Genomic DNA, 26,099 nt, shown 5'->3' on the forward strand with positions numbered 1-26,099 from the left:
GCACAATCAGATAGCTATGAGTGGCGGTTTAAGCTTTTTGGCGCTAGAATGAAAAATCTTTTTATTTCATCTTTAAAAATTCATATCTCCGGTTCCTTACTTTAGATTTTTGTTACTTTGGTGTTATTTTGAAGATACAAATGTTCTCTATATTTAAAACTTGGTGTTGGATTTGTATTGTGTTGTTCCTTTTACTTTTTAGCTATTTTGGTGATATTAATGCTTCACACATACCGGTCTCCTAAGCTATGCCTGACTGCTCGTTTGCCAAGGTACCAAGGGTGGAGCAAGGATTAATTTATTGAGACTTCACTAAGCCGATTAGTGATTGTGGTATTATTACTAGCTGAAGGTGAATACCCTACCTACTAATAATCCATTTTCCTATACCCTCCAAGCATGATAGTGCCAGGGGAGTCTGGTTAGATGTGATGTAACCCCCTCTGCAAAACCTCAACTCACACCCCCATATATCACTGGCCACATACTAGACCCCTTGGCATTTCCAAATGCTACTCACCTGTCATGAAACAGACAGGCTGACGGAGTAGTGGACATTATGTAATTATTTCTGCATATATACTGTATGGCAATTTGGATGATTTGTATCAAACTTACTATATGTTCTATTAGTGCATCAATAATGCTTATGTGTATGACATGTTTATTTGTTAAATAACAATAAAACAATGTTTGAGGGGAAAAGCCAAAGCTCTGTCTGTAATACTCATTTGAAAATGCTTAATGGCTCCTTATTGCCATGCATGATTTCTAAAGGAAAATAAGCCAACAACAGTTCATCCTTTAATAAAAAAATCATCTTTGAAAACTACCCCTGGATGAGTTGAACATAATAGTGGATGGCAACAATGTTGGGTCTGATTTGTTTACATATGTCTGCTGCCTTCAAAATAGTCAACCACCAAATTCAATTAGACTGTCTCACAATTCTACACCAAGAAGGATTGGCAGCTTGTTACTTACTGTAACTAGCTGCCAATCCTTCTTGATGTAGAATTGTGAGACGGTCCAATTGAATTTGGTGGTTGACTATTTTGAAGGCAGCAGACAGAAACCTTTCTGACTGAAAGAAACCAAGCTTTTCAGCTACCCTGCTGTTCATCAGAGTTGTGTCCTGTGCCAAGGGGGACCCCCAAGTCCTGGCCTTGTTCCAGCTGTTGTCTAATTTTCATATATCTCCTCTTTCTCGCCAACTATATTAAGACATGATCTTCTTCATGTAAGCATATGATACTCAATGACTTCTGGAAGTATAGATGAAAGAAATAATTTTGGTGATGCCTCTCCCAGATATATAGAATCAAATGTATTCTTAGATGACCAAACATGGCTTAATGTTAAATCTCTCTAAAGCAGCGCTCTTGCTGCTTCATGATAAACTGAATTCCAGGAAAACCAACTTATGACTGTCTTCAATGGTTCCCTGCCCAGTCCCGGCTGAAATTGTCTGTACTTTTAATTGGTTAAAGAGATTGCTGCAGTATCAAAATATTTTTATCATTGCTGCAGTATCAAAATATGTTTATCTGTGTTCCTTGTGATGGATTTGACATTTTTGTGTATTTCCCATAAAATATCGATTCTGGGTCTCAGGACAGGGAATTACCTGGTCCACTATTTGCAGACCTAATAACTCTCGGCCTGGAAACATTGGAAAAATTATAGTTTCCTGGTGTGATATGGCCTAAATACCTCTAACAGGCAGTGCCTTATACTGAATCCATTAAAGAAGGTTAAGTTTAAAGACAAAGCAGCTCCTTTCCTGAATTTGGAGTGTGTTTTCATCACTGGGATAATCATGATTCTTGCATCCATTTATTTAGCCAGAGAAACAATGTGAATAATTGTCTCCCAGTTGATTACTGTCAGAAAGATCTACATTTGAAAGGAAAATAAATACTTTTCAGCTCTTTCTTCAGTAACTTAAAGAAATACATGAATGTCTCTTCAGTATAAGCTTCTTATAGTTGCTAGCACTTACACTCACAAATCTTTTTGTCCATCCATGAATGGACAATCCGGACTGACACGGTCCAAATGCAGCCATTTGAGCAAGCACCACAAAAAGAACTGTACAGCACCCAGTTTTTAAGGCGTTTCTTTAGGTATTTGAGGTGTGTTCCTTAGGAACTATCTAGAACCGAACTGTGGTTGTGGTTTAGTGTGTAAATAAAGTAACAGCCAGTTGTCCGGTCCTAATGACAGAAAATATACCATGGAGGTGAGAACTCAACTCTCAGCACTACCAAGTGATATTTATCCGAGGTCCATCTGCAGGTTGTATGAGATCTATTAAACACTACCCCAGCCTTCTAAATGAGGATGGGAGCAGGTGTGCTGGCCATCTACAGAACACGCATATACACAACAGTACTGGCTTTTAGGATAGGTAGGTTTCCATTGCTTGGCTGGGATATAGTAGGTCTTGCACATCAAATATTTCCACCACTGTTGTGATTCTGCAAAGGAATGGCAAATTAGAATCACAAATCCATAAAAATCACAGCTCTAGCCTATTTTAGCACCTACCATGACCAAACAGAGACCGGTCCTTGCAAAACCTGCATCACAAATACTTGTGGTGCAGGTTTTTGACCATGGATATTAAAAAGCACAACGAGTAGCAACAATCTACTAGTACAAGGGACCCTGAGATCTTCCAAATGTAGTTTGGAAACATGGACTGGTCAGTATGAAATGGTCTACTTTGACTAAACTTTACTTTCACACCAGAGATTTGGTTGCAAATATTTCTGATACGTTTGAAGATAGTTGTTTGAAAATTGCAGCCATCGGCACACTCTTCGTGGTATAGAGAATAGCGGAGACAGAGTTACAAGTTTACAATCTACTGGTACATAGGAACCGAAGATCCTCTGACTATACTTTGGAAATATGGATCGGTGAGTATGAACTAGTTTACTTGGACTGAGCTTTACTTTTAGTCCAGAGATTGTTTGAAACGATTTCTGGTACATTTCTAAGGATAGCTGTTTGGAAACTGCAGTGCACTAGCACACTCTTGTTGGTAAGGGTAGAATGGGAGACAGAGTTATATCTTGATTAAATGTCCAATTCATGGCCTGTCCCTCAAACTTTCTAACAAACCCACCTCCTATCAAAGAATCACAATGGGATAAGAAAGCTGGCCACGTCAGAAAGACCAAAGAGTTTATATTTTAAGGCGCATTCTAAGTAATCTAGGCGTTTGGACAAATATTGAGGAAAAAATAATGAGTGGACAAAATATTGTGTCAAGAAAATCAAGGACAAAAATATTGTGAAGGTAAGTTGCTATGGGTAAGCAAAGTGTTACTATACTTAACCCACATCTATGCCCCTTGACGATTTATATATCGTCAAGGTATGTGGATGTGGAGTTAAGAATAGAAAACTTATACTTAGCTATGTGCCCATACCATCTCGATATTTTGATCCTCAATAGTTTTGACACAATATTCTGTCCACATGATATTTTTGTCAACAATATTCTAACAGACAATTCAAGATCCTGGTCCAGGCAATGTAGTAAAAGTCACGGAGAGTTATACGAGCTACTTCCTGTGTGGGATGCTTAAATTAGGTTCGTTGTATAAAAGAACACTTTTTACAATATTAGGAGTGGAAATGGAGCCCTCAGAATGGTAGGCGATGCTAGGTTTGCTACAAGGGGGTTGTGAGTCTGTTTTCAGCTATCAATGTGATTGGAGTCACTTCTTCCCTGTAGCATTGCCTGCCATGGAGAGTGCTGGAGTCACCTGGGTGAGGACCGGGGCTTTATTGTTCTGTGGACGTTAAGAGTCAATAACTCAAGAACATCCCCTAAAGTCTTGAATGGGTGCAGAAAAATAAACAAGCCGATTTAAGGAGACCATTCAGAACAACCGTACTGGGAGAGAAAAATAATTACAAGTGGCAGTAGACTGCGGTGCTGAAAGATTCGACCATGCAGCAGTGTGGCATTTTATAAACTATTAAACAGTTTCATATGCATATGCCAGGAAAAAAGCAATGTGTTTTGTGTTGACAAACACTGTGGCTAAGATAGAAGGGGCTTTTACACCCAGAGCAAATGAGAGTTTTTGTTTATTTTACAATTGCAAGCACTCATAATCAACTAACATCTATACCACGAAGAGTGCAATGGCACAAAAATCATTTACTCCCTATCCTAGGGCTCTCCAAACATCCTACAGGAGTCTCTTTAAGAGAATAGAGGAGAAACCTCACCGGTCATTTGATGACATGCTTCATCATGGATTCCTCCTCCCATCAGTGTAGATAGGGAAGTACCACCCTGATGGACTCAACCAAACAGAATTCTGGAGTTTAAGATAAATTATCCTTTCTGGAAAATACAGGGTTCCAGTTAAAGATGGTTATGGATAAACCGTATATATCTGTTTATTCCACGGGTATCCGTGCCATTGTTAAAAAGAATTCAATGCTGGATTCATCTTAGAACTTTAAGGTTTCTACATTCGAAAATGATGCCTATGTGTTTCAGCCAAAATAATCAAGTCCTTGCAGGTCACTTGGCTTTCTTCTTCAGGGCTAGGATTCCCTGTCTATCTCCCCCTTTTACTAAAGGAATCTACATTAATTAGGAGGCATAAGGCTCTCCTAACTGTTTACTCAGTTACTTAGGAACCTAAATAGGTTTCTATGCGAGCATCATCAGCTAAGAGGAAGTGGGCATTTTCCTGTAGTCACACTTACATCAAGGGTATAATGCCTCATTGGAACCTAAGGTACCTCTCCTCTGCCACACTGGGTAAGATAGAAGGGTCTCAGGCATTACTAAGGACAAATTTAGGTTTAGGAAGAGGACGTCACCTTCCTGACAGAGACCTGGATGAACGACTCCTCCGCACCCGACATCGCCACAGCCATCCCAGACGGCTACAAGATCACCCGCAGAGTCCGCACCCACGGAGTCTGAGGAGGAATCGCCATCGTCCACCAGAACAGCATCAGGGTCTCGACCAGCACCAATGACACTCTCAGCACTGCCGAACACATGCACTTCCAGATCCACACAGACACCAACACCACCCTCAGAGGCACCCTCGCCTACAGACCCCCCGGACCCCGACCCCAGTTCAGTGACTCCATCGCCGACTTCATCAGCATGCATGCCCTGACCTCCACCGACTACATCTTTCTCGGAGACCTGAATTTTCACCTTGAGAACAACAATGACAGCAACTCCACCACCCTGATCGACAACCTTGCCAACCTCGGACTGAGGCAGCTCGTCACAACGCCTACCCATTCTGCCGGCCACACGCTCAACCCGGTCTTCTCCTCAAGCTCCCACGTCTCCTTCAGCCACACCACCGAACTCCTCTGGACAGACCACCGCTGCATCCACTTCACTTTCCAGAGACCCACCACCGCACCCAACAGATCCCCCGCAGCTGCTGGAGCAAAATCACCGAAGACCAACTACACGCAAACCTCACTCTCAGCCCACCCACCGACACCTTCAACATCGACGACGCTGCCCACAACCTCAGACGCTGGATCTACGACTGCGCCAACACCCTCGCCCCGCTGAAGAAACCCCCCCACAGAGACACCAGCAAGAGAGCTAGCTGGTTAACCCCAGAACTCCTAGCTTCCAAGAGAACCTGCCGGAAACTAGAGGAGAAACGGCACAATGAAAAGACACCGGACAGCCTTGCAGCCCACAAAGACGCCATCCGCAAACAAAATCACCTCATCAGGTCGGCCAAGAGGACCTCCTTCAAAGATCGCTTCGACAACAACGCATACAACAGCAGGGAGCTCTTCAACATCGTAAAGGAACTCTCCAACCCCAGCTCCAACACCGACATCCCACTGTTGCAAGCCCTGTGCGATTCCCTCGCCACCTTTCTCCACCGCAAGATCGCTGACATCCACGACAGCTTCAACGCTCAGACAGCCCCAACAGACATCATCACTCCAGACTCTCTGCACACTATCAACCACGACCCCCTGCCAGCCTGGGCCAACGTGAACATCTATGACACCATCAAGACCATGAGCACAATCCACTCCCCGTCAGACCCACTCTCGCACCACATCTTCAACAACGCCAGCAGCTCCATCGCACCCCACCTGCGCAGCGTCATCAATCTCTCCTTCGAGGCCGCGACCTTCCCAGAGAGCTGGAAACACGCCGAGATCAATGCCCAACTTCAAGAACCCAAGGCGGACCGAGAGACCTCAAGAACTTCCGGACCATCTCCCTGCTTCCGTTCCCAGCCAAGGTCATCGAGAAGATAGTCAACAGACAGCTAACCCGATACCTCGAAGAAAACAGCATCGTGGACCCATCCCAGTCAGGGTTCCGCAGCAACCACAGCACCAAGACTGCCCTCATCGCCGCCATTGACGACATCAGGAACCCTGCTGGACAATGGTGAGACCGTGGCCCTCATCCTCCAGGACCCCTCCGCCGCCTTCAACACTGTCTGCCACCGCACACTATGCACACGACGCAGGGATCTGAGACAAGGCCTTGGAATGGACCACCTCCTTCCTCTCCAAAAGAACCCAGAGCGTCCGCCCCCCACATTCCGATCCGAAGCCCCCAAGATCATCTGCGGCGTACCCCAGGGATCCTCCCTCAGCCCGACACTGTTCAACATCTACAAGGCCCTGCTCGCACAAATCGCCCGACAGCACGACCTCAACATAATCTCCTATGCTGACGACACTCAACTGATCCTCTCCCTAACCAAGGACGCCCTCACCGCCCAATCCAACCTCCACAAAGGAATGAAGGCAGTCGCCGACTGGATGAAGATCAGCCGACTGAAGCTGAACACGGACAAGATGGAGGTCCTCATCCTTGGCTCCAACCCTTCAGCCTGGGACGACTCCTGGTGGCCTACGGCACTGGGGGCAGCCCCGACACCCACTGACCAACGCACGCAACCTGGGAGTCATCCTCGACTCAACACTCTCCATGACCAAGCAAGTCAATGCAGTCTCCTCCTCCTGCTTCAACCCCCTCCGCATGCTCTGCAAGATCTACAGATGGATCCCGACAGATTCAATAAAAACAGTCACCCAGGCCCACGTCAGTAGCAGACTCCACTATGGAAACGCCCTCTACGCAGGAGCCCCGGCCAAGCTCATCAAACGACTGCAACACAGTCAAAACGCCTCTGCACGCCTGATCCTCGACGTACCACGCCACAGCCCCATCATCCCCCACCTGGGAAACCTGCACTGGCTCCCCGTCAACAAGAGGATTTCCTTCAAGCTCCTCATCCATGCACACAAGGCACTCCACAGGACCGGCCCAGCCTACCTCAACAGATTAATTTTCTTCTACATCCCCAACCGCCAGCTTCGCTGAACTCGCCCTCGCCGCCATCCCTTGCATCCAAAGAACAACCACCGGCGGCAGATCCTTCTCCCATGTCGCAGCCAAGACCTGGAACACCCTCCCACTGAGCCTACGACAGACCCAAGACCTGCTGACCTTCAGGAGGCTACTCAAGACCTGGCTGTTCGACCAGTAGCGCCCCCCCCCCCTTTCCCTTTTTTTTCTTCCCCAAGTGCCTTGAGACCCTCGCGGGTAAGTAGTGCACTCTACAAATTCCAGATTGATTGATTGATGTGGTTGTTGGGTCATTCAGTGGTTTATAGTGAATGTATTGCCACTGTGAATTCTATCATGTCCTGGTACTCCAGCTTGGAGTAGGGGTACAATCTATGTCTGAGGACCTACTAATAACTGTCAGACAAATCAATACCTGAACAGTTCATAGACTGTTGTTAGAAAAAGTTATTTACCTGGGGAAATCTTCCATCTCTTTGGCTGGTTACGTACGGCTCTTGATTTCCCCACATGTTTAATACTGGTTGATAGACCTGTAGGTTAAAATTACACACATATCAACTCAAAAACCTCTCAGATTAATATTATACCAAATGACTAAGAAATTGTAAAAGATTTCAAAGCCAAGTCTTAAAAAGCATGTCATGAATATTCAAAATTCAGATATTATATGTAACAACAGCCCAACGAAGAGACTTGTTTTGCAACAAGGTTAAAGATTGAACTCTAAGGTTTGCAGGGCTTAAAATAGTGAAGCACTGTAATTAGCTTACACCCCACTCTTCATTGTTTTTATGTAATCTTTTACATATAGTAGAAAAAAAACATGTCAGAAGAAATACAAGTACAGAGCAGGTAATGAAATGAGTGGAAACTTTTAAAATAGTTAAATCAAATATAAAAACAACGCATGCACACACAAAAAATCCTAGTAAGATTGACTTTCTCTGTTAAGTGCAACTGTTATGTCTTTCAATATATGTGAATGTAGCAGACTTAAAACACATGAACATCTTGCAGGGGTGGGCATGTCAAGGTTATATAATATGCTTTGTTACGTACTACTTAGAAGGATGTCCGAAACTATCATGTAACATCTTCTAAAAGTACTTTGTGTGCAAAGGCAATGTAAAAATTGTAAAAAAATAGTTCTGTTCAGATACACAAATGTTTCCCAAAAGGGTGTATATGCCTCCTGGGATAAAGAACATGTTGTTATTTTAATAATGCGCGAAAGGAATTTGTGTACACCTAAATTGCACTGCACATATGAACATTTTACGACACACACACATTTGCCCCATGGCAACATTTTTCTTCTTGGCTGGCAAAGAATATAGCATGTGCAGGGCCAGGCTAATTCACAGCAGTATGTAATAAACTCTGCACTCGTCTCAGGCCGCCTTTTGCTTGAGGAAGTTCTGGGCTTGTGCAGTGTTCCCACAGAGGAAAACCCATCTACATTGTTTAACCGAGTACAACAAACTGTGCATTGCATGAACTGTGCTGTACAGGATAACACCTAAATGAGGGTCAAGGATGGGCTCCTGGCATTGTCAATTAACAACATGGTTGGAGGGGATTGATAACATAAACACGCCTCTATTCTTTCCCTCTACCAACATAGATCATGAAGTCAATGAGTACTAAGGAGATGGGCACAAGACAACGGCTCTAATATACCTGGAGAGCTGGCATACTAGCTCCGATACCTTGATAGGATATTGGGGACGGCGTACTAGAAATTCCCTGGATGATGAGACTGGATTGTCAAGATTGTTCACTAGGTAAAGTGGTTACAAAATCTCAGGGTAGCATTATCAAATTGTGGACATGCAGTCATCTTAGTGCTCTTCCATGTTCACAAAACTCATTGTTCATCAGGACAATGCCTAGCGGCAACTGAGACTTCCCAATGAGATGCTATTCATGCTGACGGATAAGCATGTTAGTGCTTCCACCCCTTGCACATTCTCTGCACCCCTGGGCTGCCCTTCCCAAGGGTAACCCTGTTCTAGTCATACAGGAGTCAGCCCCGAAAACCACCGAAGGTAGCAGCTGTGCTTGCTAATGCAACACAAAAAAGGTTTTAATTGAGGGAATTTCACAGGAGCTATTTAGTCCTGTGAGCGAAAACAAATAACTCTGAAGTGAGTTTCTCAGAGGCTTCATGCATAGCTATGTCTGCTTTGTCAAATAGATGGCTCTCGTCACCTCCGTCCGCCTGTGAGAGCTTATCATGCAGCAAACCTCACAGCCGAGGATTCTGTATAGTGACCTGGCTTACTATTCTAGTATCTACAAACATCCCCGGCTATGAAAAGTCTGTTCTCGCCCTTAGACATCTATAGAGTTAAACGGTATTGTTCTTACATGCTCCATGTTGAAGATAGCTCTAGTGCTAAGGACATCACCACAATGTCCTGAACCACTGAATTCCTCAATTCGTAGCACTTCAAGTAGCATTGAGCAGCTTTTACTAAAAATGTAAGTTTGCCAAAATAATTGAAGCGTATGTTCTGTTATTTTACAATGCACTACATACCCAGTTGTGCCATAATGAGCCAACCAGTCACCTTTAGTAAACTGATGCTCCAGATGTTATAAGTGACCCCACCAGCCACCATGAGGTTTGCACAATGAGTCCAGTACTCTAGCTTTAGAGAGAACATTCAAGGTGTTACAGCAGCATAGTTTTAAAAGGTGGTGCACAGCAATTCTCATGCTTTCAGAACTACCTTATGGTCATTTCAGTGGCAACTATGGGTCTCGTCTATCGGCAAGGTGTAAGGTTCCCTGTATCTTTCACCAACAGACTGCGTCCTCTCATTGTACAGAAAATGAAACGAAGGCTGGCGACCCAGATAACTCACATAGATGAAGTCCGACAGGTGGCATTTGTAACTATATATATATATATATATATATTCACTGAAAAAAACATAGGTTATAGACCATATATAGTTAGGAATTAGCATTTACAAAACCTTGAAAATTCACTGAAAAAACCATAGGTTATAGACCATATATAGTTAGGAATTAGCATTTAAAAAACCTTATTTTACTCACACAAAACCATTGAAATTCCATATATAGTTAGTTGCACTAACTATATATTGCGCACCCGCAATCCACTGCTGATGATGTCACATATTACATCATTCATGACATGGTCAGTGACATCACTGATGACATCACTGATGACATCTCAAATGACATCACTGATGACATCACTGATGACATCTCATTTGACATCAATGACCACATCACTGATGATATCATTCATGTGACAATACAATGCATCTCCTCACATTTTAATATAACCTCTGTTTCACCCAGTGTTAAAAACAGAGTATAATTTTTGAAACCATTGACACACCAATACTAGTTACTACATACGTACTCACTGATTCCTACGTCTACACACACATTCACTCATTCACCCATACAATCATTCATACATACAATCACTCATGTTTACAACACAATCATATGCACTCATACACCTATACAGACACTCACACTCTGCCACTCATCCATGGAGTTACTCACACACCTAGTCAGTCCTGTAAAGAATCAATCACACTTCCATTTTCTACTCTATACAGTTAAACATAGAGCACCTTACGTTTTCAACCATATACTAACACATACTTACTCTCTTATACAATCATTGATACAAGTACACATTGATCTGTACAGAGTCACACACCTCCCAGCCAGCCACACACACACTCAGTCTCCCATGCAAATACTTGGGCAATCAATCAATAACCCATATAGTTACTCATATAGCTACTGATCAACACATGCAGCAGTTTACAGAACAACAGACATAATGATGCACAAATTAAGACAGTTTAGTCACTAACCCATGCACTCAGTGAGACACATTTAATCACTCACTCATACATTCAGTCATGCACCTACTAAATCCTTCGTCCAGACACTTATACATCCACTCATTCTTCAATATGTAAGACATATTTTAACTTTACAGAAACATAGTCACTGGATGTTGTCATCAGTGATGTCATCAGTGATGTCATTTGAGATGTCATCAGTGATGTCATCAGTGATGTCACTGACCATGTCATGAATGATGTAATATGTGACATCATCAGCAGTGGATTGCGGGTGCGCAATATATAGTTAGTGCAACTAACAATATATGGAATTTCAATGGTTTTGTGTGAGTAAAATAAGGTTTTTTAAATGCTAATTCCTAACTATATATGGTCTATAACCTATGGTTTTTTCAGTGAATTTTCAAGGTTTTGTAAATGCTAATTCCTAACTATATATGGTCTATAACCTATGGTTTTTTCAGTGAATTTCAATGGTTTTTTAATAGCAAATATCATAAGCTGTCGAATGTCAAGTACGTGGTAAGAATTTTTTTTTTTCGTGTTTATGCACACTGATCTGCTTTGATTGCTGCCCCCCACCCCTCATTTCTATTAGGAGTACTCTCTCTTTGCAGATAGTGAAGGGTAGTTAACGCAGCCCTTTCCCCCTTTGTAATCCGTCGTGCCTGCTTCTCTCTCCATTTGATTGATTGTTCTCTTTGGTTCATTCTCTATTTACAAACAAGCACAGAGTCGCAATACTCTGTTTACTCTTTGCAGATAGCGAAAAATCGTGTAAAAAAACAAAAGGAATCGAGCAAAATCAGTAGGCCACTAATGGGATCTCTTTTGACCTCGCTAAAATAGAAACATTAGGAACAACCTGTTGAAAATAGCAATGCGTATGTATATAAGCGGCGTTCATTTGTGTTCACAGTACCCCTTGTTGATTGTTTCAATCGAGCATTGAATTGTTCGAAGTTAATTCTCTTAACGATCTTCTCTACCTGCAAACGAGGAAGAATAGGAATATTCTATCTCCCTTTGCAGATAGTGAAGGGTAGGTAACGCAAGCCTTTAACACGTCGTACCTATTTCATTCCTCATTGATTGATTGATTGTCCGAACATTGACTGTTTGGGAATTAGTTCTTTTTGGAGGTATTCCCTGTTTGCAAATAAACGTAGGAAAATCTTTGCAAGTAGTGAAAGGGTATGTAATGCGGACCTTTCTCCCCCGTTGTAATCTGTCATGCCTATCTACTCCCCACTGATTGATGCACCTTTTTCACCCGGACCATTTACTAGAGATACGTCATCTGGCCCGACCAGAGAGCACCCCTAGTGAAAAGGACATATGCAATAATAACGAAGTGATCACTGTATCCTGTTAACAGAAACTTTACCATGAAACAACCTGGAAAGAAAAAAATAGGAAAACGAAAATCAGTAGGCCACTGATGAACATGAACTTTTATTAAACAACGAACAAAGAAACGATAACATAACGTAATGATAAAACCTATTAATGTCCTAGAAACAAGAAAACGTTAAAATATGCCAGTGGTGAGAGACCAGAAAAACAGTAAGAGAAACCAAATCACCCCTCGCTGTCCCACCGCCTGCCACGCCAAAAAAATCGATAGACTAGGGAAAATGCAAGTCAGTAGAACATCCACCCCCACTCTGGAAACTTCCAAGGTGGGGCAGGGTTCCGGCTACGCCCAGCCGGGAGCAGCCCATATAAGGCAGGTCCTGCTGCCACGCCTCGGCCAGGAGATCCTAACGTAGGGTGTAGCCGAAGGAGAGGCCGAGGCCAGCGGGACCCGGCCAGGGGATTGCCTTTACAACGCTGAACAGTTGCAGGGGGGGGGAATGTCTCCTCGACCCTCCCCTCTCTCTCCCAGTCCGGCCGCGGTGGCCCTTGAGAGTTGCAGGTAGTCCCGCCACATGCTCTTCCGGTCCGACCACCAACGGTCGGGGGCCGAGGCCGACGGGATCCGGCTGCAGCCGATAAACCAAGAAACCCGTTCATGGGGCCAGAGCCAGGGGCGTCCGGCCGACATCCACCGGAAGCCCGGCCCGAAGACGGACGGGACACTTCTTTCTTTTATAATGGCTGCGACAACACTGGAGGGGGATGTCTTGCACATGCCTCCGACCCCCCCCTCGTCCTCATCGCCTGGTCCGGCCATAACAAATCTCAAGCGAGACGCCGTGGGGTGCACTGGGAGGGAGAGACGGTGCGAACAGGCCTCTCCCGCCTCCCCAGGTGGAGGCTTCCCAGCTGCACCCTCAGCGCTCCAGGCGGTGGCATCCTAACAACTACAGTGCTGCACAGTTTCGGAACGACCTAGATAACGGTTCTTCCACTGTGGCCATGCTGCAACGTCTCGCCCGGCAGGGTGGAGCCCGTCCGCTCATGTGACCCCGCGATCGCCGGTAGCTGCCGAACTCTCAAAATGGCGGTCGACCTGGCAAGAGCGGGCCCAACATAAAGAAATGGCCCGGTCACTGGTTGACTCCACCACCGTAGTCCTCCACGACCTTGAAGATTCTAGAGGAGCCGCGGGAGTCTCCGACCCCCGATGGGGAATGACTGCCATGATCGCCCGTGGAGTGACGAAACTGTATCCGCGGGACGTCGGCGCTCCCATGCTGGCGCCAGCCTCACTTTGAATTACTACAATCCTGCAGACCTCACTTCCGGTGAAAGCACAGTGTGACCCGGTAGGAAAAATTATTGCACCCCCTCCCCTTTTTGACTGATAGTTCAAACCACCGATCCTTTCCTTTGCCCTTTTAACGGAACTTTGGACTGCCTCCCCCTCTTTTACATTTTCTAGAGAAAACAAAACATTAACCACTACATTAGCATAGCAGTTGACACCAGAACTGTTTTCAAATTGAAAACCAACAACATCTTCAACAGAATCCTTTTTGTTTCTGCTGTGACCCTGCTACAGCACAGGCATTGTCCCCAGCAGTAATTCTGCAATGCCGGTAAGAATAGCTGTGGTGCCTACTGGACTCACTCACCCCCGCGGCGCCCCACGCCGTTATTTGCTGGGCGGCAACTTACTAGACATCACTTTCGTGCCATCTAGATTTCAGCGCGTTCTGCTGCCTTGGAACTATTCGCACAACAGACTGCTACTGACGACCCACCCCCAGGCAACATCTTCTGAATTTTCATAATTTGAAAGAACTAGTAACATGTCCTCATCAGGAATTCAAAAGAAATTGCCACGGTCTCTTCGTTGTTTAAATGTTTTTACTGTTTTTGTTTTGTTGTATATATTTATATGTTATTAAAGTTTTATATTCCTACTACTTTGTTGGAGTGCTATATATTTTTAATGTGACACATAATTGTAAAAACTTTGATGTACAAAGAGTCATTCCTAGAATCTTCCGCTTCAGGCTCGGTCCCCTCACCAATCACAATACAGGATGGTTTTCAGATAGTAGGAACACGTGTGGTGTGACGGATCTCATCGGGTGTGGGCCTTGATCTACTATAACTCCTTTGAAGAGGGGTGAATCTTTACAGCTGGAGCCATAAACTACATCTGCAGGGCTAGCTGATAGCCTGGACAATCGGACACAGAGGAAGAGGAGTGTCAGAGGGTGCGGTAGTGAATAGGGCGAAAGGGAGGTGTCGGGCGGGCACAGAGTGTGATTCTCAGGGAAGAGCAGCGCAGATGGGGGAAGGTTTATTGCCCATGCATAAGACAGAGAGCGGTGGTGACCAGTGCCTGGGGGAGATGCTTACGAGGGTGAGGAGCTATGCTACGAATCGACAGCGTGCAGAGAGTGGGTCTGGTCAAGACATCTAAAATGGCTGCCGTGCACGACAAAAGTGTGGCATTTCAAAAAAGGCAAGATGGCGCAGACAATGTTTTTCAACACTTCCTCATTTCCTTCTAATCGAACGTTAACAGACGTTGGGGCATATTACCAAAGTTAAGCGATATTTATCGCTAACGATGCTTACCAACCAATTTTTTACCACTAAGCATCGTCAGAAATTATCGAAGATAAACCTTACTATTATCAAGGTTTATCGCAAATGCGATAATAAACGGCCGCAATGCATGAATATCGCTAAAAACTCAGCGATATTCATGCATTACCGAGCTAATACTCTTAGCCATGTTATCCACCTCCCATTGGATAACATGGCTAAGAACTGCTCAGGGCAGGTGTTACTTTTTGGAGATATTCGCGCTTAGCGCGAATATCTCCAAAAGTTGGTAATAGGAGATAGATATCTTGCATGTTGTAATGCAAGTTATTGTGGTATATGGAACTCATACCATAATCTCTCAGGAAAGCAGAAACTGATCCTTTTGGGACCGCCTAAAAAGGCCTAGGGGGTGAGGAGTACTCTACTTTGCCCCCTTTTCACGTTCCGAACTATTTTATTTTACTCTCTTCTGTAATTACACAAAATAGCAGCGATAAGATGCATCGGAGACACACAGTGAGAGAAAGGAGGCCGGAGATGAAGAAGACATGTCAAATACACATTGGAGATAATATAGTGGCAGAAGGGAAGTAAATATGAGTAAACTTACCATGTAACATAAAAATGTTGCACTCTATACTATAAGTCTCATTTTATACTACAATCACTTCGCTACAACCTCATAAATTAAAAATAAAAATGAATAATGTCTCAAACAATTTTTGATTTCTAAATATAAATTTATTCTTCAGAATTTTCTAAATTTGAAAGAACTAGTAACATGTCCTCATCAGCAATGTCCTCATTAAAAGTCTCCAATGATGATTCTTGTAACTCTATGGTCTCCAAACACTCGATAAATTCGCCATCAAGAGATTGATCAAAAAAATCATTCAAGTCATCTCCTCCTTCTGACAATATTTCATTATTGGTGCTGTCAATTTCAATCAATGTAGTGGAATCATTCAAGTCATCTCCTCGTGACAATATTTCATTATTGGTGCTCTCAATTTCAATCAATGTAGTGGAATCATTCAAGTCATCTCCTCCTTGTGACAATATTTCATTATTGGTGCTGTCCATTTCAATCAATCTAATGGAATCATACAAGCCATCTCCTCCTTGTGACAATATTTCATTATTGGTGCTCTCAATTTCAATCAATGTAGTGGAATCATTCAAGTCATCTCCTTGTGACAATATTTCATTCTTGGTGCTGTCCATTTCAATCAATCTAATGGAATCATACAAGTCATGTCCTCCTTGTGACAATATTTCATTATTGGTGCTCTCAATTTCAATCAATGTGTTGGACAATTCAAAAGAAATTGCCACGGTCTCTTCATTGTGAGCCATTTTATTTTGAAATTGCTTGCTGTAAATTGCAGAAAAAAATAATCACTTTCATTTATCGTCTTTAGTAATACATAATATAAAACTAACTTTATCAAGTATTTAGTATAACAGAAGGACTGCAAATAAATAACAGAAAACATTTTTCAAATTATCTTCAAGTGTACAACATAGTTCCCCATACAAATTAACAACTCACCTTTTTAAAAGTAGCAGAAGTGTTAGTACTGTGTAAATCAAACACCAGAAATTCACCACCAAAAATGCCTCACAAATGTACCTCAGACAGTAGTATCACAAAATGGCTGTGGTTTCCTCTCATTTGACATATATACATAACCAATTAACTTTCATCACACACAAATACAAAACCAAAGTAACATTTTAATTGGTTCTAAATTTCAACACTTTCAAATGTGTTTTCCCCATGCAATTTTCCATAGGACATTTACATACGTCTACAGCCTGAATGGCTGAACGGAATTACACCAAACTTGGCAAAATGGTACATCAAACCTAAGAGGTCAGGAAGGATCTACTATGCCCCCTTATGGTCATTTCCCCCTTCGCTTTGGCCTCCTCTTGTCTCTCAATCCTACCGAGGGACAAGATGGCGGCCGCTACGGACTGTTTGGAATGTTGACAGACGCCGGAGAACCAATCAGCTTCGCAAAGCTCCGTAACGCGAAAAGTACGCGAAGCGGAGCGCTGTTACAGATATATATCTTTTTTTCAACGTTAATTTCTCAAAATCCACTGGAGCACATATATTGAGACCTAGCAAAGGCACATCGGGCTACCAGTCCCTAATATTTTGCCAAGTTTCGTGCAAATCCATTCAGCCGTTCGATTATTATTATTTTGGTTTTTTTTTGCCCCGCGGGGCCCTTTTAAAACCTCCACATCAAACCTAGGGGGTCAGCGAGGATCTACTATGCCCCCTTATAGTTATTTCCCCCTTTGTTTTGACCTCCTCTTGTCTCTCGATCCTACCGAGAGACAAGATGGCGGCCGCTACGGACTGTTTGGAATGTTGACAGACGCCGGAGAACCAATCAGCTTCGCTTCACAAAGCTCCGTTGCGCGAAAAGTCCGCGAACCAGAGCGCTAACCGGTCCGCTGTTACAGATATATATCTTTTTTTAAACGTTAATTTCTCAAAATCCACTGGAGCACATATATTGAGACCTACAAAAGGCACATCGGGCTACCAGTCCCTACAATTTTGCCAAGTTTCGTGCAAATCCATTCAGCCGTTCGGGCTAAAAGTGAGGCCAACCGCCCTATGGAAAACTCAATGTTAAAAACACGTTTTGGGACCCCCCTTTTTTCTCGGCCCCCACTGGACGAACCCCCCCCAAATTTTCAAGGGCTGCTCAGAAACAAAATGTGCCATTTTCCTGAAAATTTCAGCCGATTCCGTCCACAAACGCCAAAGTTATTAGACATAGAATTTTCAAAAAACCCATAGAGAAAAAATCCTAACTATATATACCTACTGGCGACCGCCAGTAGGTAATATATATATATATATATATATATATATATATATATATATATATATATATTTGCAACAAAGATTCTTCAAAGAAGACGCCGCACACTACCTCGATTGTGTTGACTTATAGATTTATTTTCTGTAGGTTCCCCACCTACGCGTTTCGGACACGAACCTACAGAACCTACAGAAAATAAATCTATAAGTCAACACAATCGAGGTAGTGTGCGGCGTCTTCTTTGAAGAATCTTTGTTGCAAACATTGTTTCGCGAGGGTGTCCTGAACCTCGCCGCCAGCACCAGCCATTGTTTGCTCCTCTCATCTCGGGACTTTTGCTTTCACATATATATACACACACACACACACACACATAAGATATTTAGTCACGATATTCTTTCCCCATAATACCTATAGAGCATTTAGAGCAGCCAACCAGCTTGCAGTATAGAATCAGGATGATGCACCAAGCCATTCAGCTCACTCCATCACTCAGACAAATCTGGTAGATAATTTGCTTGAGTAAAGTTTATTTGTGAATAAACACTGGCACTATTTTATGTAAGTTAAGCCAGTGCTTGGAGCAAACAGCTTTTACCACTATGTTATGAAAGTAGATTTCTCGGGGGTGGTAGCGTGTCAAGAATCTTTGTGCAAATTTGTTGTGTGTCATTTTGTGGTGCTGTTGTGCCAATATGTTCCTTTATAATAAAATCAGTATATTAAAAAAAAGGGTGACTACAATCGCCCCTCTAATTGCAGTCCTACACACTAGCAAATATTTGGTGAACTACTGCCATTTCAATTCGAGTTCTAGTTGATACTCATTGTCAATTTCCGTCCTGCATTTGACTGCATCGAGTGCACCATTCCTGGAAAACTTAGCCGTCTGATTACATGCCTGAGGGCAGCCTTATGGAAGCCTCAACCTGGATGCCATTCACCTTCTGCACAACCATCTATCTGTTCAACTCCCACACAGTGCATCCGGGTCACTTAAAGTGGCAACGCCTGTGCTAAGAGGCAGATCCGGAACCAGATCAAGATGGGACTGCACATACTGCATGTAACCCCTCTCCACCCCACGTGATCTATTTCCATGGCTTCTACTGTTTGCAACGCTTTATAAAAACATGAATTATAAATAGATAGATGCTGTGAAGCTCACCGAGGGTGTACAGCATGATAACTGCACCCAAACTCGAAGCAGAAGGAAGGGAGAAAAATTAAATAGCTCCCCCTTAAGTCCCACGGAATTCGCCAACTATGTGTTTTGACACCAACACTTTTTAACTTCATTACGATAAAATGGATGATTTAAGTCCAAACATTCTCCTAGTCCATCAGCTATTGCCCACAATCCAATACTCTGCAAATGGCACAGTTTTACCTTACGCTAAGGAAAATGAGCGGTCCGGAGTTGAGATGGCCTTTCTGGGGTTGTCTCCTGAATACAGAACTCACAACATCGAGAACAAAATATATAGAAAAGAAATATACTGGCAGGTAAGTCTAGATATTCTATACCAAACACCACATAAATGCACCTATGCAGTACATATATTGTCAAGGCACAGAGATGTGGCATCAGGAATAGTAAATCTATACTATAGAGTTATAGCCTGCCATGGCGGGCTATACCGGCCATTAAAGGCCCGCTCCAGCGTTAAAGGCCTGAGCCAAAGGTGAGGGCCTTTAACAAGGGAGTCGGATTTTAACGGCCAGTATAGCCCAGTTATAGAGGGCTATAAGGCTATTAGAACATTCTGTCACTAACAAATAAAACAAAGGCCTCACGGAGACAAACACTGGAATGTTAGAATTCCGGGCTTCTATCGGCCATTGGAAGCCCGGAGCACTGCATTATTTTCAATGGAGCTCCCAAAATTCCAATGTTCTAATTCCCAGTATGCACTTTTCTTTTAATATTTTGTCCTCGATATTCTTATACCACGATATGATTGGTGTGGATATTTAGTAGTACAATCTTTTTTTGGGTTGTACTGCCACAAAGAAGCTTGTAATTATGACTTCAAAGAGGGCAACTCTGATAATAGATTAAAAATATAGAGTTTGTAATTGATTTGAAAAAAAGACCGATGTATTGACCAGTTAGGGGATCAAGTTCACTTCTGTGGGCTCATACGGTTCCTAGGTAAACAGAAGCAGAAAGTGCTTTGTACAAACTTTCAGGGAGATTGCTAGATTCTCGAGGGACTCGGATATATTGCAGTTACCCAGGCAGCATAGTGTCAGATAGTTGCTTTAGCCTTGCATGGTTCTGAATTCCAGGACATTGCACTCGATAAAAAGAATGCAAAATCAGAAAGGTAAATATTGAAATTCATATAGCTTGCTTCAGAAAAAAAACATGAAACGTGAGGGATTGAACAATCATTACAGTTTCCTAGGGTGTGAACAAGGAAGGATACAAACCAAGACTTGAGGATCCATATGGGTTGCACATATAATCTCCAACCGGCAAAAAGCAGTAAATGAGAATCAGTAGGATCTGGTAAACAGGAGAACACATCTGTGTAACAACTGTTAAAAACAGAGGAGTGTGGAGTGTTGGTTGCCTTCACCAATGAAACAGACAAGTGTGCCTGCTAATCATAATAGTGAGCTCCTCTATGAAAAGAGCTTAAAAAGGAAGTTTGAATGTACCAGATGTGGTCAGGCAAAATAATTTAGAGGACAAAGATGAAGCAGAGAGAGAGAGAGAGCTAGAAGAGGTAGGTGTATGTGTGTGTGTGTAACAAGCAGCAGAAGCTTTGAAGAGGTTCAATAGCATTAACAGAAAAACACACAGCTGCAAAGTGGCAGCCAGCCAATGGGGAACCAAGATCACACTGAAGAAGTGGCAAAATGAAAAGCAAGACCGTGAGCTGCTCCTCCTCGCACACTGAGCCACAGTCACTCACACCTTAACTTGGTAGCTTCCTAGTAAAGTATTAGTATCACAAGTCCTGAATGTTCTCTGTATTTATCACATGGTCAGCGACGGCTACCGCCCCCCTCCCTGTGGACCCACATCAACCCAGGACACACTGACACGAAACATGACTGTCTTTGGAAGGCGGGGGATCGCAAGACCCCCCGGCCGTATTTATTAAGATACAAAAATAATAAAATTATTAAACAAAAGATACCGTTTTATGCAAAATTATTCAGGGACATTAGATACAACCATATCAACAAGTATGATATGCTAACCTTAACAAGATTCTAATACAGCTTGTTTCCTAACCGAATCTAACATCCTCCTCTGAAATTTTTGCATACTAAGATTACTGGCCATATGGCGAGGTCCTAACCGGTGTCAGGTCCTACAAGCTGCGCCCTTACCGCAGGTGCGCATGCGCAGCCGAGCCCGTTAATTACTCGGTCCACGCCGTGAACTCCATTTACCCACTGAAGGAGGGCCCTTACTCGCGCCATTCGCTGACGTCATGAGTACGCGTGGGGTGGCTACCAGCCATAAGGACAGCGTGACTCTCCTACCCGCGCCCCTTTGCAGCACCAGTTATACCTGCCCCTGAAGTTCTGGGAGGGGCCAGTGACCCCTCCCCCTGGGCGGACACCTCCAAAGGATGATGCCGCCCCCTCAGACCTTAAAATAGCTGCTCACCGGTCATGACCTTACCGCATGTCCATACCCTAATAAATACGACGACCTGTGGAAAAGGAACTAAAGGACAACTACACTAACTAAATCAACACGACATGACATACCATCGTCAGGCTACTAGGGAAAAAGGCCTAAACAAAATTGCAACCGACATTTTATGTGTCAACACTACTTCCTAAATGGGAAAAAATAGTTAATACACGTCATAAAAACAGGTATACAATATACATGAGATACCATTGCAACCGACATTTGTCTTTGAAAACCACTTCCTAAACGGGAAAATAAGTAATTAATTCATGTCAATACACATAATAAGACAGGTATACCAATATGCACAAAACACTGCAATGTTCCAGGGATGGTGGGTGGGGAAAATTAGGAGGCCCCGAGCGCGGGTAACGACCAGTGTGGGGGAGCGTCCAGGCGACAAGGGGCCACCTGGGCGCTTCCCCCTCCTTTAACCTAGGGTCGCGGGGAGGGGGCGGCACGTCCCCTCCCCCCGCCCCCCAGCCGCCCGCCCCCCCCGGAAGCCTGCACAACGCCTTCCAGGTCAGGGGTCGGGCGCCAGCCAACCGGTGGTGCGGCGCGCACCGCCCGCATCACTGGATGCCGGGAGGTCACGCCCCACCACCGGGAGACAAGGGGAGAGGGGGGGGTCGCCGTGCCGCCATGCGGGCGGGGGGGCCGAGGGCCCCCCCTTTTCACATGCTTCACTGTATTGTAAACATAGCCACTGCAGCTAGGATTCATTCCAAGAGTGATGTGTTTAGATAATCCTTTATTAATTTAGTACTCTTGGCTTACTTTGGAAACGTCACACTTTCCCAGCATTTTCTCAAAAATGTCTCCTTAAGACGCATCCATGCCCGATTCCAGCTTTGAACTGTAGGTTTGGGATTTCTAACATATCACTCTGTTTTTAGGTCGAGCATCAGCACATGCGCTGTCTGCAAGACCTGCTGTAATCATTCTATCAAGTGTGATTACAGCTGCTTCTTACCATTGGTAAAAATTATTTTGCGCTTGTTTTTTAATTACAATGCATTTGTGGTGGAAGAAAAATGATGGTTAAAAATTCATGCGGAGATCACGTTTACTTCAACTGAGGCGATGCTCACAAGGATGTTGGCAGCACACTATGCAGGAGTTTCAAGAAAAAGAAAGTTATTATAAGCCTCAAGAGTGGACATGGTCAGATTTACAAGAGTCTGCCTGAATGCCTGTCGCTCCCTACCTAAGTGTAAAAGATATGACATTGTAAACTGAAGAGGTCAAAAGGCTAACTCCACTGTTGAGCACCAAGCAAGAACTGTTCAGATATTTGCTCTTATTACGAGCTGTGGTTGTCTATTCCTCACGGTTAGATTGAGAGAATTCCAACTGGGCTAAGGCTAGTTCCGCAGATACAGTACTGTAAATGAAGATTCTTGCCTCTACTTTAAGCAGTCAATTTTACAATGGATGAATGTTTAAACTCCTAGTCTTTGAGAGACCCACACTATAGAAGGAGAAATGGCCGGGCCAAGAGAATTATAAGGAGGGTTCTTTCAGGTCTCCTAAACTCTGCAGCATCTTCTACGCCATCAAGAGGGAAAGTTAAAAAGGACTTCGCTAATAATCTCTGAGATATGCCCTTTCAGGCTAGCAAGGCACTCTAGCAAGTAGTTACTGTTGCAACGAGGCAGATGTTTATTGTGTGCGGGTCCTGCAGAGCCTGTCATGAAGTGAATGATATAACCTGCTCAAGTGATCTGCTTCCACACTTTTCTCTTCTGAATGCAAGTTGTGACATGGTCCACTTCAACACGGATCACTTCTGAATACACATGGTGACGTGCAGATTCGAGCAGATGTTAACAGCAAGAGTTTGCTTCTCTGAGACTTGCTGATCTAGTTTTACTGCAGTCCAGGTTCGTGTATCCAAGATATGGAATGGACACTTTATTTGAAGGTGATCCATACAGGACTTGTGTAACCTACTACAGAATTGCAGTTGTGCCTACGTGCTCATGATCTTTCTAAGGAGCTGACTGTTGATCCCGCCAGATTTTCCCCCTTAACCAAATTTGGGAACTGACCATAATATTTTGAAATGTTACCTTAAAATGATTTGCAGCTTTATTTAATGAGTCAGGAATACATACCGTAGATTTAAAAAGAGACTAGAATTATTGATACAAAAAACGTGCTTCAAAAACGCTTGACAAAAAAGAATCTCACTAAAAAAGAGGGGTGAGGGGAACACGAAACATATGATGAGAGGGAGACAGGTCATATCATAGAAAACGAAGCATAGCTGGAACCCAAATCGGAAGCATGGTTTCCGGGCACAGTAAAGCAGGCAGAGAAAGGGAGAGCAGTGTAAGAACAAGAGTGAAGATCACATGGATGAGGTGAAAAAGTGGCAGCCATTTTTAAAAGAAGACTTATTCACATTAATAGTAGACATAACAAAGAGCGAGAAGTGGCAATAGCTCTTGAATGTTATTGGAACGGTTTAGGAACTCAATTGTGAAGTTAGGGAGTCTTTCCCCTCTAGAAATGAACGGCAAATAATATAAATCAAAAACGGTGTATTTGTTTTTTTTTTTAAATGGTGGGATTATTAAGATAGGTAGTTGTTTTTTCAGGTTCAGTATATTAAAGCTCAATATTAGTGTGAAACATTGATTTCAGTGCATATTTTAATATGTCCCATTAGTCCTGGTGGTACAGTTCCCGTTGATTCTAGTGGGCACATTCGAACATAAATTCCTCTCAAATGGAGCGCTTCTGGCTGGCAGTCATACTCAACAACTGCAGCAGAGCAACGGCCATCTGGAATGAGTGGGCCAGAAGAGGCACTTGCTTACAGAGGAAAGAAGTGGGTTACCTAAAAAAAAAAAAAAGAATAATAATATACAACCACGCTATTTCCCTTTAACCCCTTCCGTTCGGGGCTGTTTCCCCCTCGCTGTGCTGGGGGGCGCGCACGGCACCCTGGTGCTCATGACGAGGTCAGCTCGTCATGAGCCACAGCGCTCCGGTGCTCATGACGAGCTGAGCTCGTCATGACCACGCCGTTCCAATGGAACGCTCAGCACAGCAGGGGAATTAGCCCAGCGTGCGAGCGTTCCATCTAACGGGCGCGGTCATGACGAGCTCAGCTCGTCATGAGTACCGGAGCGCCGTGGCTCATGACGAGCTGACCTCGTCATGAGCACTCAAGAGGTTAATATAGTTTTTCCTGCCCTCACTTGAAAGTGAAGAGGCATGAAGGTAGGGACAATGAACTGGACGAAACAGCCGGTGATAGCAACACATTTTTTCAACAAAGCACTGAGAGGTTCCATGAGCAGAATTTTTTATGGCCAGCTTAACAGCACAGCAGAACCAGCCAATTATGTGAGCATCACTCTAGAGGGCCGTTGGCTCCTCCCACATTTGGAACTGAAGTTTTGTGCTTCCACAAAAAAAAGTGCTTATCCTCCACAGAGCTGTGATCATTTTGTTTATTAAGTCAGCTGCCTAAGCTTGAACTGTCGGAGGGGGTGGGGGAGCACACACATGCCATCAGACTGCTATAAAAGTGTTTCAGATAACTAGATAATGTATGCTGTTATACTGTTTTATTCCAGCAGTGGCTAAGAAGGAATGAGGGCAGTCATTAAACTATATAGATTTTTAGGTCTAGTCTAGTCAAGACATTTGTAGAGCGCATGGCTGCCCTTAAAAGCCTCCCAGGGCTATGTAGCTATTATCCAGATCGTATTTAGCTGGCTTAAACAAATAGCAGAGTTTTTAATTGCTTTCAGAAACTCAATTCCTCCTTAGTTTTGCGTATCTGCTCAGGTAAAGCGTTCCAAAGTCTGGGGACAAGATATGCAAAAGACCTGCCCCCACTTCTAGCCTTCCAGGTCTTGGAGATCTTGAGTTGCTGTGAATCAGTTGATCGCAGAGATCAATTTGGAATATAGGTGATATCAATTGACCCAAGTAGTCAAGGACCTTTATTATATAAGGCTCGGTGGGTCATGCAGAGTACTTTAAACTTAATCCTCTGTTTAAGAGGATGAGCCAGATACTGGCATGTGTTTTGGGATCTTTAGCAGGAGACATGCAGCAACATTTTGCACACTCAGCAGCGTTTTTACCACTTACTGTGGACGTCCATGGTAAAGAGAAAAAGGAGAATTCCCATAAACGAGACACAAGAGAATTAGTGCCTGAACCACAAGTCTGCGCGATGCATAAGGTAGAAATTCTAAAATGTTCCTAAGCATTCTCAAGTTTCCAAAACATCTAGCTGCCAAGGTCCGTACTTGTGTTTCCAAGGCGAGTCTGTTGTCCAGCCAAATGCCCAAGTTTTTGATCGTACTTTTGAGGCTTGGAAGGCTACCTAGAAATTTTGGCCAGCAAATCTGTGACCGTTGATTGAAGTCATTACCAACCACTGTAAG

General features: G+C 43.6%; 1 protein-coding gene across 1 annotated transcript in view; it reads right to left on the reverse strand.

The window, feature by feature from the left end:
• The window catches only part of NREP (neuronal regeneration related protein), a 100,278-nt gene that overhangs the window by 21,287 nt on the left and 52,892 nt on the right, over positions 1–26,099 (reverse strand). Inside the window, exon 3 of the mRNA XM_078675497.1 lies at positions 7,816–7,893. Within this exon, the coding sequence (XP_078531623.1) occupies positions 7,816–7,893 (78 nt within the window). The remainder of the gene's footprint in view (positions 1–7,815; positions 7,894–26,099) is intronic.

Source organism: Lissotriton helveticus, chromosome 2_1, assembly GCF_964261635.1.
Source record: "Lissotriton helveticus chromosome 2_1, aLisHel1.1, whole genome shotgun sequence".
In the NCBI taxonomy this organism is placed as follows: Eukaryota; Metazoa; Chordata; class Amphibia; order Caudata; family Salamandridae; genus Lissotriton; species Lissotriton helveticus.